The sequence below is a fragment of the Balaenoptera acutorostrata genome, chromosome 10 (assembly GCF_949987535.1).
Source record: "Balaenoptera acutorostrata chromosome 10, mBalAcu1.1, whole genome shotgun sequence".
NCBI lineage: Eukaryota > Metazoa > Chordata > Mammalia > Artiodactyla > Balaenopteridae > Balaenoptera > Balaenoptera acutorostrata.
In genome coordinates, this window is record NC_080073.1 from 40,536,214 (window position 1) to 40,548,497 (window position 12,284).

Genomic DNA, 12,284 nt, shown 5'->3' on the forward strand with positions numbered 1-12,284 from the left:
TTACATTCCTACCAACAGTGCAAGAGGGTTCCCTCTTCTCCACACCCTCTCCAGCATTTATTGTTTGTAGATTCTTTTCAAGTGCCCGTGGAACATGCATCAAGATGGATCTTGGGTCATAAAACAAACTTCAATACATTTAAACGATTGAAATCATGCAGAATATATTGTCTGACCATAATGGAACAAATGAGAAACCAATAATAGAAAGACCACAGGAAAATCTTCAATCACTTGGAAATTAAACAGTATACTTCTAAATAATCCATGGGTCAGAGAGGAAGTTTTCAGAGGACATTTTAAAAATACAATGAACTGAATGAAAATGAACATATCAGGAGTTCCCTGGCGGTACAGTGGTTAGGACTCGGCGATTTCACTGCCAGGGCCGGGGTTCCATCCCTGGTTGGGGGATGATCCCACAAGCCTTGTGGCACAGACAAAAAGAAAAAGAAAAAGGAACATGTCAAAATTTGTCGAATGCAGCTATAGCAGTACTGAGAGGGGAATTTGTGGCACTAAGTGCTTACATTAGAAAAGAGAAAAGGTCTCAAATCAATACTCTGAAACTAAAAAAAGAATGAAATAAATCCAAAACAGGCAGAGATCAGTGAAATTATAAACAATAAAACAGAAAAGAAAATTTATTAAACCAAAAGCTGGTTCTTAAAACCAACACAGCTGATAAACTTTTAGCAAAACTGACAAAGGTGAAAAAGAGACACAGCCAACCAATAACAGGAACACGGGATATCACTACAGACATTAAAAGTATAATAGGGGAATACTAGGAGCACCTTTACCCTCATAAATTCAATAACGTCGAAGAAATGTACCAATTCCTTAAACCCCACAAATTACCATAACTCAACCACGATGAAATAGGTAACCTGAAGAGCCATTAATGAAACTGAAATTTTTTATTTTATTGAAGTATAGTTGACTTACAATGTTGTTTTAATTTCTGCTGTACAGCAAAGTGATTCCATTATACATATATACATATATTCTTTTTTTAATATTCTTTTCCATTATGGTTTATCATAGGATATTGAATGTAGTTCCCTGTGCTATACAGTAGGGCCTTGTTTATTCATCCCAAATATATGAGTTTGCATCTGCTAATCCCAAATTCCCAATCCTTCCCTCCCCTTTGGCCATCACAGGTCTGTTCTCTGTGTTTGTGAGTCTGTTTATATTTTGTAGATATGTTCATTTGGGTCATATTTTAGATTTCACATATAAGTGATATCATGATATTTGTCGTTCTCTTTCTGACTGACTTCACTTAGTATGATCATCTCTAGGTCCATCCATGTTGCTGCAAATGGCATTATTTCATTCTTTTTTATGGCTGAGTAATATTCTGTTGTATATATACACACCACATCTTCTTTATCCATTCATCTGTTGATGGACATATAGGTTGTTTCCATGTCTTGGCTATTGTAAATAGTGCTGCTATGAACATAGGGGTGCATATATCTTTTCAAATTATAGTTTTGTCTGGGTATATGCCCAGGAAATTGAATTTTTAATTAAAAAGCTTCTGATGGTTTCAGTGGAGAATTTTACCATACATTTAAAGAATAATTAACACGAGTTTTACACATTCTTTGCCAGAAAATGTAAGAGGAAGGAACACTTCCTAACTCATTATATGATGTCTGTATTATCCTGATAACCAAAATCAGACAAAGACAGTACCAAACAAACTACAGACTGATATCTCCCATGAACGTAGATGCAAAAATTTTTAACAAAGTACTAACAAATCACACCCAGCAGTATATTAAGATGATTATACACAACAGCCAAGTGGAATTTATTCCAGGTATGCAAGGCTGGTTCAATAATCAAAAACCAATCACTGTAATCCATATCAAAAGTCTAAAGAAGAAAAATCATAAACACGTAAAATTCATTCAACAAAATCCAACACCCGTTTATGATAAACTCTCATCAAAGAATAGAGGGAGAACTTCCTCAACTTGATGAAGAACATCTACAAAAAACCTACAGCTGACATCATAGTTAATAGTGAAAGACTACATGTTTTCACCCTAAAGTTGGGAACAAGGCAAGGATACTTGCTGTCATCACTCTTATTTAACATAGTACTAGAGGTTCTGGTTAGCACAGTAAAGCAAGAGAAGGAAATAAAAGGCATATAGATTGGAAAGGAAGAAAAAAATCTGGCTGTATTTGTAGATGACATGATTGTTTATGTAGAAAATTCCAAGGAATCTACCCTCACAACCCCTAGAACTAATTAGTGAGTTTATCAGTGTCACAGGATACACTATCAACATGTAAGAAACAATTAATTGCATTTCCATTTAGTAACAATGAAACTATTTTATTCAAAATCCTGTAATAAATATTCGTAGCAGCTTTACTTATAATGGCAAACAGCCAGAAACAACCAAAATGTCCTACAGTAGGTGAACGGTTGACCTGTGGTACAGCCACACCATGGACTTCTCATGTACAACATGGATGCACCTCAGAAGCGTGTTGCTCGGTGAAAGAGGCCAGCTACAAAAAGTAGGACACTGTGTGATTCCACTTATATAATATTCTTGAAATAATATTTTAGAGATGGCAAGCAGATTAATAGCTGCCAGAGATTAAGGGATTGGAAAGGCAGAGGGAGTGGGGTGGCTATAAAAGAAAAAAGGGTAACATGAGGGAGCTCTGTGGTGATGGAACAATTAATGTGTTTTGATTCTTAGTAGTGGTTACATAAAGCTACACATGTGATAAAATGTCATAGAACTGCTTACATACCTGCACACCTGCATGTGCGTGCGCACACACACACACACACACACACACACACAAATGAATGCATGTAAAACTGGAAAAGTCTGATAAGCTCTCTGGATTGTACCAATATCAGTTTCCCGGTGTACTTTAGTTATGCAGGGTGTCATTGGGGGAGACTGGGTAAAAGGTACACAGAACCTCCCTGTACATTTCTTTGTAACTTCCTCTGAATCTTTACTTCAAAACAAGCAGTTTTAAAATAAAGCCTCCTGGGCTTCCCTAGTGGTGCAGTGGTTGGGAGTCTGCCTGCCAATGCAGGGGACACGGGTTCGAGCCCTGGTCTGGGAGGATCCCACATGCCGCGGAGCGGCTGGGCCCGTGAGCCACAATTACTGAGCCTGCGCGTCTGGAGCCTGTGCTCCGCAACAAGAGAGGCCGCGATAGTGAGAGGCCCACGCACCGCGATGAGGAGCGGCCCCCACTTGCCGCAATTAGAGAAAGCCCTCGCACAGAAACGAAGACTCAACACAGCCATAAATAAATAAAAATAAATAAATAAATAAAATTAAAAAAATAAAAATAAAAATAAAGCCTCCTAACTCTCCCTAGTTTTGTGCCTGGTCCTCCACCCCATCCCAAAATTAAGTCACCATTGTTTTGTTTCATCATCGTTCTTCCAAAGACTTTAAAAAAATGCATGTACAAGTGTATTGTCTTTTCTAGACAATGGTTTCATGTTATACCTACTGTTCTGTGCCTTGCTTTTCTTTTCACAGAGTAGAGATCGTTCCCTATCAGTCATGGTTTATTTTTTCAAATTCAGAGATAATATTGATACTTCTGCCATATGCTTTAACCAGTTTTCAGTTAACAGACTTCCGGGTTCAGTCCTTTGCTTTTAGAAACAATGCTCTGGTAAAAGACCATACACATTTGCTATTTTGCAGGTATATGAATATATCTCTAAGATAAATTTCCAGAAATTGTAATTCTGGATTAGAATTTATCTGCACTTGTAATTTTCGGAGATACTGCTAGACTGCCCTGCATCTGATTTGTACCATTTCACACACTTCCCAGCAGTGTATGTCCTCACATTATCCCCAGCAGCTACTTTGAGATTTTAGGACTTTTTGACAATATGTTAGGTTAGTAATAGTATCTTTTCATATTTTCAAAAGTGATTTGTATTTCTTTTTCTGTAAACTGTGTTCATATTCTTTTGGCCATTTTTCCTGTTCATTTTCTTTTTGGCCTTTATAGGAGTTGGTTGATTTGTAGGAGTAGTTTATGTAATAAGCTCTGTGTCTTTGATGTGAGGTTCAGTACTTTTTTCCTGTTTATCATTTGCCTTTTGACTTTTCATATTGTTTTTTGGGGCACGTGGAAACTTTTTATTTTTCTGTAGTCCAACTTATCTTTTGTGACTTCTAGATTTTGTGCCAGTTAGAAAGTTGTTCCCCACACCCAGGTTATAAATTTCATGGTATTTTAGTGCTTTCTGGTACAGCCCTACTGAAATCTGGAGTCACCTCCCAGTGGTGCTGCTGGGCGTAGCCTTAGGCTGTAGACTTTATTTCTGGCCCTGGATCTGATTTCATGGGTCTCCTCGGCCTTGTTGGAAATCTGGGTCACTGCTAGAACCAGATCAAGTTCATCTCACATCCTCCATAAAGTGGTGCTTTACAGGGAAAGGAAGGAAGGGGAGGACATTGGATGATCTTCTGGCTCTTATCCCATCTCTCAGCAACCTTTATTCCAAGAGATAAACTCTAGTAGAAGTGGTTTTTGTCCCCTATGTGCTCTGGGAGTTAGTGGTTGGGTGACAGAACCCCTTTGCCGGTCTCCAGGGAAGGGAAACCAAACTTCAAGGGCCATTTCCTTCCACTGATCATTCGTGGAAATCCTAGTTAAGTTGCTTCTCCACAGGGACAGGCTGCTTGAATCTCTGGACTCTAAAACTGTCCTTTGTCATAGTGAGGGGGACTTGGGAGTCTTGTCTACTTTCAGCAGCATAGCTCTGGATTTTCTCAGAATGGAGTGCTAGTTAGTGGTGTGTCTCTGCAAAGACTTGCATTTTCTCAATGGGTGTGAAAAACATTTGCTTAGCATAACTTTTCCCCCTTTAGGAATAGCCAAACTAGAAGAAGGACGGCTTACTGGGAGTGTGACCGGAAATGACATCACCGCCCCTCCAAACAAGGAGCTCCCACCAAGCCCAGAGAAGAAAACAAAGGTAGGTGCCAGAATGGTGGGTTGTCTTCTGCTGTACTTTTTTAAAACTATCTTCTGCTTATTATTGCTTGAATCATGCAAATGAAATTTCTTTTTTCTGAGCTATTATGAGTCCTTCCTCAAGTTTGGACATGCTTAGAAAATATTTTATATTCCCATTTTACCATGGTGGCCTAACTCAATCCTTTAAATCTTTGCTTTTGACTGTATTATCTTGAATATCTGTTCTGTAGATGTTGTTTCTGCTTCCCTTAACAACAATAATAAAGGGAATTACAGAATTATTCAGAAATCCATTCTGAAGTCTCTGCTAATGAAAAAGGAGCACAGACTTTTAAGGTGGATCATAGCTCCAGACATTTATTGGTACTTATTGCAAAGTACAAATGCCACATTTTAGTGTGGGCTTAAAACAGGACGTTGATATTGCCTCATAGAGGTGCAGATAATAAATAGCCTAATCACCTGCTGGTGACTTTCTTCACAGAATTATTGCAGGCTTCAAAAGTTAGTTAATTGTTTCAAGTTATTACTGAATTTAAATCTTCAGGTGCCAAACTGCTGGAATTTGTGACACTGTCATTAAGAAACAATTCCCAGTTTTCTTTATCTGCATCCTGATGTCTTTCCACTATTTACTGAGCTCAGAAGAAAGGAGTGCAAATTTTCAGTTGCATCTATCCTCATTGCTTATAATTTTACTTTGAATTGTGCAATTTATACTTTTTTTTTAATTTGTTTTTATTCTGTCTGTGTGTTTGATGTTGGCCTTTAAAAAAAAACAACAAATCAACTTAAAGCCTTTGGCCACCACTCAACCTGCAAAGACTTCAACATCGAAAGCCAAAACACAGCCCACTTCTCTCCCTAAGCAGCCAGCTCCCACCACCTTTGGTGGGTTGAATAAAAAATCCATGAGCCTTGCTTCAGGCTCAGCACCGGCTGCCCCACCCAAACGCCCAGCTGCTGCCACTTCCAGGCCTTCCACCTTACCTTCAAAAGACTGGAAGCCCAAGGTAAGTAGTCACCTGAGCACCGTGCCAGGGAAAAGTTTTCCCCTCCGAGCGTCAGGTAGTCAGGCTCTGTTGCTTCCAGATATGAAAGCAGGCTGGTGGACTAGGGGAAAGGAAAGGGCAAAGGGGGAAGGGTAACTCAGGTCATTTTGGGAGCTCTTGATGCAGCCATGAAATTCGATGGCCTGTTTTCCTTTGTGCCTTTTCTGCCCTGGCTGGAGGCACTCTTGCCTCTGCTCTGGCTCCTCCTTTCTCCCAGCTCCTCCTCACTCTTCGTCTATTTACATACTGGTTAACCACTTTCCCCACTCCACATGCCAATCATATACTCATTTTTGGTGTAATTCCGCCATCAAATTCCCAGTCAAATTCAATTCTTTGTCTTTCTTCTTAATCATCCTGCAGAAGTGAATTTCCTCCATTAGTTGATTAGTGATTAGCTCTTCCAGCTTATCTTCCAGCAGATTCCAGCATGAGGTGGTAACTTACTTTGCTTTTGGCATTAGGCTACCTCTCACCGGGCTCCTTCTGCAGTTTTTCAGTTTTCCGGGTCACCCACACATTATTGCTTAGAAACTGGTCAGATTGGAACAGCAGTAGCTTCACAGGATTGTTCTTGGAGGACAGGGTGGGTAGAATCTGTGACTGCCTTTTCTAACATCTTGTTTTCTTTGAGGAGGGTCTTTAGGTCAGCCTGATATTACTCTTTAAAATCATGATGAGGAATAGTTTACCATGTTAAAATGTCAGTGTTTTCATTTAATCTTGTAAAGAAAACTGGTGGAACCTAGGAATTGTAGGCTAGGTTGAAACCCTGGCCAAGAAACTGAGAAATCCTAATATAGACTAGGAATTATAAAATCTCATGAAGCTTTCTGATCCTCATTTACCCAGTTGACCCTGCTTTTCTTGATGTTTAGAAAACAATTTATTTGAATAAGAGGGCGGAGGGAAGGTGGCTGGAGCTGTGACAGCAGCTCCTCCCTGACACTTTCTTAGCAGCAAATCCTGGGGGAGACAGAGGAGGCCATGGGAAGGAGGGGGTGCTGTCTAGTGAAGTTCACTCTGTAATAATAACAAAAATGAAGCATACTGTAGTGGTTTCTTTATAGACATTAACTCTTTTAATTCTCTCTCTCAACAACCCATAGTGTGGATCTTAGTATCCTCATTTCAGAGCTCAGTTAAATAACCTTTCTGTAGTCCAGTGCTAATAAGCGGCAGAGCCCGTATTTGAACTTGGGTCTAACTCCAACGCTGGTGCGCAGGGCCTCTGTCAACACTCTTGTTTCCTGTCTTTTTGCCATGCAGCTTTTAGGCAGCATTTTGAGATACTGCTGACCTGAAGAGGTGATGTGCCTCATAATGATTACCGTTGTTTATCTTTTAGATAAGAAACAGATGGAAACATTTTGAGAGATGGATAAAAACTAAAGCCTAATGAAATTTGTTTTTTTCCTTATTTGGTAGAAAGATTTATAGGAGCAAACAAAGGGGAAAAAACTATTCAGAAAAAACAAGATCTGTGATTCTGGCAGAGGAGAAAATATAATTGAGAAAACAGGAGAGTGACTCCAACTCTGAGAGCAGGCTGGTTCTGCAGCCTGCTGAGGCCAAAAGCCTGACGTCTAAAGAACATCACGTCCTTTAGAGATTTCTATCTCAAGCAACTTTTTTCTAACTTATTTTATTATTATTACTCTTACTAGCAAAATATAAGACCCCACCCGATTATTCTGACTCACAGTATTGAAAATTTGAAGGAGACCCCAGAGAGCATCTGGTTTAATCTTTACATTTTAGAGCAGACAGAGCAGGAGTCCCTCTGCACAGACTCCCATGTCATGCTCGAGACAGAGCTGGTAGCTGGACCTTCCCCTGGTTCCAACCTTAGGGTTCTTTACACCATGCTTGGGCCCTTCATTTGTAGGAATGGTCATTACCCTGCATTTGCAGGGTTAGATTTTATTTAAATGGCTGCCAGCCCTTAATTTCTGAGATCCTCCTTAGCTGATTTTCCATTTAAGCAATATCCTGCTTGTCTCCACCAACATATTACCCTCTGTGTGGCCATTTCTCTTGGAGTACAAGAGCTGGATCCCCTTTGTCTGTGGTTTGGCTTACTCTCTTGAGTAACATGGTATATTTGCTTATCAAAACAGTCTGTTCATTGCCTATTCCTGTAGAAACCAGGCTGTATTGATTCCTTCCCTTCCTTGATAGTGACTGCATGCCCAGCCTCCATGGAAGAGGAGCTAGAGTGACCCAGATGGCCTGTGTCTACACTTGAGAGGCTTTTCCTTTTTGCTTTCAGTCAGAGCTGTGGCATCGGCCTGCTCATTCCCTCTGTTGGTCAGGCCTGCACCCTCCACTGCCCCTTCTCATTGTCCCTGTGCTCTTACAGAATCCTCATCCTCCCGTCCCTAACGTCACTTATTATCAAAGCTGGTCCGTAGCGATCCTTTGTTCCAGCCTCCTTTGTCCAGATGAGGAAATAAAGCCCAGAGAGGCTCAGTGATTTGCCCAAGATCACACTGTGAGTTGGGGGCCTGCCTGGGGCTGGAGCTTAGACCTGACTGATTTGGCCAATGCAGTTTCCAGCTGCAGCTCCATCCTGTTCAGAATTCACTGGGTGCATCTTAGCCAAAAGAATGGCTGAATTTGGGCTTCCCTGGTGGCGCAGTGGTTGAGAATCCGCCTGCCAATGCAGGGGACACGGGTTCGAACCCTGGTCTGGGAGGATCCCACATGTCGTGGAGCGACTGGGCCCGTGAGCCACAACCACTGAGCCTGCGCGTCTGGAGCCTGTGCTCTGCAACAAGAGAGGCCGCGGCAGTGAGAGGCCTGCGCACCGCGATGAAGAGTGGCCCCCGCTCTCTGCAACTGGAGAAAGCCCTCGCACAGAAACGAAGACCCAACACAGCCATAAATAAAAAAAAATAATAATAATAATAATTAAACTCTCTCCTCAAAAAAAAAAAAAGAATGGCTGAATTTGACTGAACATTTTAAATTTTTTGTTTTGTTTATGTATTTGTCTGATCTCTGGTCAAATATTAATACCTTAAATACATAAGTATTTAATGCAGTGGATCCTGAGGCAGACGTAGTTTGTGGTGTGGTATATTTTCAGGGCTGTTCATTCTCACTGGTTCAGGTTGGATTGAGGTGGTTTGACTCCCTGTTTCCTGATCCCCGATCACATGGCACCCTACATGGCCATTTCCCATGTTGTGTGGACTTTGATCGTATAGCCACATGTATTTCCTATCAGTGGGTGCCAAACCCACAGTACCCCTGCTTTCTGGCATAAGCGTATATGGAACCATCCTTTGGCATGAATTCCTCGGCCTATTGCTGACCTGCAGCTCTTATTCCCACTTTCTTATTAGCAGCCTGTTGCAGAGGCAAAGATTCCTGAGAAGCGGGCCTCAACATCCAAGCCAGTCTCGCCATCCAAGCTGGCTTCTGCCCTGGCCGGTAGGCCTGGCTCCAAGAGCACCCAGACTGTTCCAAAAGCCACAGCAGCTGCCACTCTTGCCTCAGCTGGGCCAAGCAGCAGGAGCCCCTCTACACCCCTGCCCAAGAGGCCCACTGGTGAGTACTGCACTTCCCTCCCATGGGAACCAGTGGGGAGGAGGGTGGGGCCTTGGCTTTTTGCCCCAGCCATAGCGCCAGCCGGCATCACAGACAGCTGTGCAGACCTGCTTGTGCACCAGCCCTTAATGAGGTCCATTGAAAAGTGGTAGCCTCGATCCCCATGTGAGGTTAGTAGATATGTGCATCCAGAAAAATCCTGAGTGAAGGGGATTCTCATGAATTCCAAGGTAGAATTTACTATTCCTTTCTTAGTAACTCCACAGCACCCAGCACGTTGTGTTCATGGACTTTGATGATAAGAAATAGGCCATTCAAAGAAAGGCCACGTAGAAGGAAGGCATTGTCAAGACTGTAGAAAAGAGTAAGACACAGTGCTTGGCCTTGGACGCTCCATCAGGGCGTGGTCTTTACTTGGCTGTCTGATTTACTAGTTTGTTCTCAGATACTAGCACAGCCCCTGGCTCAAACAGGTTAGTAATTGTTGAATGAATGCATGAATCTCAGTTTTGGATGAGCCATTCAGTAGGTTATTTTGTTAAACGTGATGTTAAAAAGTATACGTTTGTGCAGCAGTCAAGACTGAGGGGAAACCTGCAGACATCAAGAAGATGGCTACGAAGTCTGCACCAGGTAAGACCCCATCCCCCACTTCATGGATCCCAGATTTAAACCCCCACCTCTTCCATGGCTTTAAGGCTCCCTTTGCTTTCTCCCCTGCACACCTGTTATCTCTCACTCCCACCTTTGCAGCTGACGTGAGTCGCCCAAAGAGCACCTCCACCAGTTCCGTGAAGAAAAGCGCCGCCGTCCCTGGGGCGGCACCCCCAGCAGGGGTGACTCCCAGCCGTGTGAAGCCCACAGCCACGCCTCCCCGGCCCTCTGGGACTCCTTCCGTGGACAAGAAGCCCACGTCAGCCAAGCCCAGCTCCTCTGCCCCAAGGCTGGGCCGCGTGGCTACCAATGCTTCTGCCCCTGATCTGAAGAATGTCCGTTCCAAGGTTGGCTCCACGGAAAACATCAAGCATCAGCCTGGAGGAGGCCGGGTGAGTCCAGGGAGCTTGGGGTCCTCGGCATGCTGGCCCCTGCTTCTTCCCCCGCCACATCTAAGCACCGTTCCCAGGCATGTCCTTGCGTCGGCCCAAGGGGCCCACCATGCAGGGAGCAGTCAGGACGTTGGATTCAGTGTCAGGGAATTTCATCCTGGGCTCCGCCTCCCAGCAGCAGCAAGCAGGTGGCTCTGAGCTTTCTCTTTTCCTCACCTGTTCTGCATTTTGGGGTGTAGGCTTACATTTTTGGAGGCAAAAGGGTTCTGCTTTACAAATCAAACAGAGGAGGACTCTGAGCCTTGAACAGGTGAGAGACACTGGGCGGGAACCTGGTTGGTTCTGTTTCTTACCCCTGCACTGTGAACAGCAGGATAGGCAGAAGATGGACCGCCTCTTTGTTCCCGAAGCTGTGTCTTGGGTGGAGAGTCTGTCTGAACGAGGACTAGTGTCCTCTTGTGGCCAGGGTGACTTGCTGCGAGCCCCTGGCTTTCCTAAACAAAGGACCATGATAGAGTGTTGAGATGGAGAAGCATGGCTGGCCACAGCGCTTCACTTTAAGGACTTTCTGGGTGCATCCACCCCAGAATTATTTGTTAACTATTAGCAACCACGGGGATTTTATGTGTGAAAAGGTGGTGGCAAAAGTCCAAGTTCAAAGTCCCAGGAGCAGCAACCTTCTCACCTCCTGCCTCATTCTCTAGCACTTAAACCACCACCACCGGCGTGCGCCTCCCCCCCACCCACCCGCCACTCAGGATAGGATACTTAAGTTGCTTCAATCCAGAGCTGCTAAAAAATTGAAGAGGGTCCAAAATGAAGCAGAATCCTGGTGCTGATGGAAAACTGGGATAAGGGCCCAAGAGTTGCTTTTGACAAGAGATTATGGCTCTAACATACCCAGCCAGGCATCTGGGGCTGTGGTGCTGATGGCCTGCCCGTTCCCCACCCCCGCCCATGCTCTTCTTATGTTTTCATGGTGCAAAAGTGGCAGGAGGTCTTGGTGGAGAGTTGAGTAACTCAGTCTGGTGATGAAAGTATTTTCTGTTCCAACGTACCCGAGGGTGTGACACTTCCCATCATCAGTAGTGGCTCCCTGTGACCATGGCAGCTTGCTTGGGGCATATCAGAACATGGGGCATGGGGGTGGGACATTGTGATTTGAAAACCCCAGTACACACTCAGAAGAGAATCGCTCATTTAGCCTCCTTCTTGCCTCTTCTTCACGAATGGTGTCTTGATCTCTTCCTCGTGTCTCAAGTCTGGTCTGTAGCCCCTCTCCCTCCAGCTTGGTCTGCCCTGGCAAATCGGTGGTTTTTTTCTAGGAGCAAGGGTGACCTGCTTCTGCATGGTGGCCTGGCCTGGATGCGAGTCCCCTTCAGCCTTCTTCCCTTCTTAGTATCTGGGCTCTTGTCCTCTTGGTTTGAAATTTGCCCTCCCTTTATCTCCATCCAGGCCAAAGTAGAGAAAAAAACAGAGGCAGCTGCTCCAGCTCGAAAGCCTGAACCTAACGCAGTCACTAAAGCAGCCGGCCCAATTGGCAGTGCACAGAAACCGCCTGCTGGGAAAGTGAGTTTTATTTAGACTTTTACCTCTTGAAGGTAAAAGATGGTCAACTGTTTCT

General features: G+C 43.7%; 1 protein-coding gene across 1 annotated transcript in view; it reads left to right on the forward strand.

Moving 5' to 3' along the window:
* MAP4 (microtubule associated protein 4) overlaps nt 1–12,284 on the forward strand; it is a 109,781-nt gene that overhangs the window by 85,257 nt on the left and 12,240 nt on the right. The window contains 6 exon segments of the mRNA XM_007168824.2: nt 4,899–5,005; nt 5,805–6,020; nt 9,413–9,614; nt 10,188–10,247; nt 10,368–10,660; nt 12,116–12,229. Coding sequence (XP_007168886.2) covers nt 4,899–5,005; nt 5,805–6,020; nt 9,413–9,614; nt 10,188–10,247; nt 10,368–10,660; nt 12,116–12,229 — 992 coding nt within the window.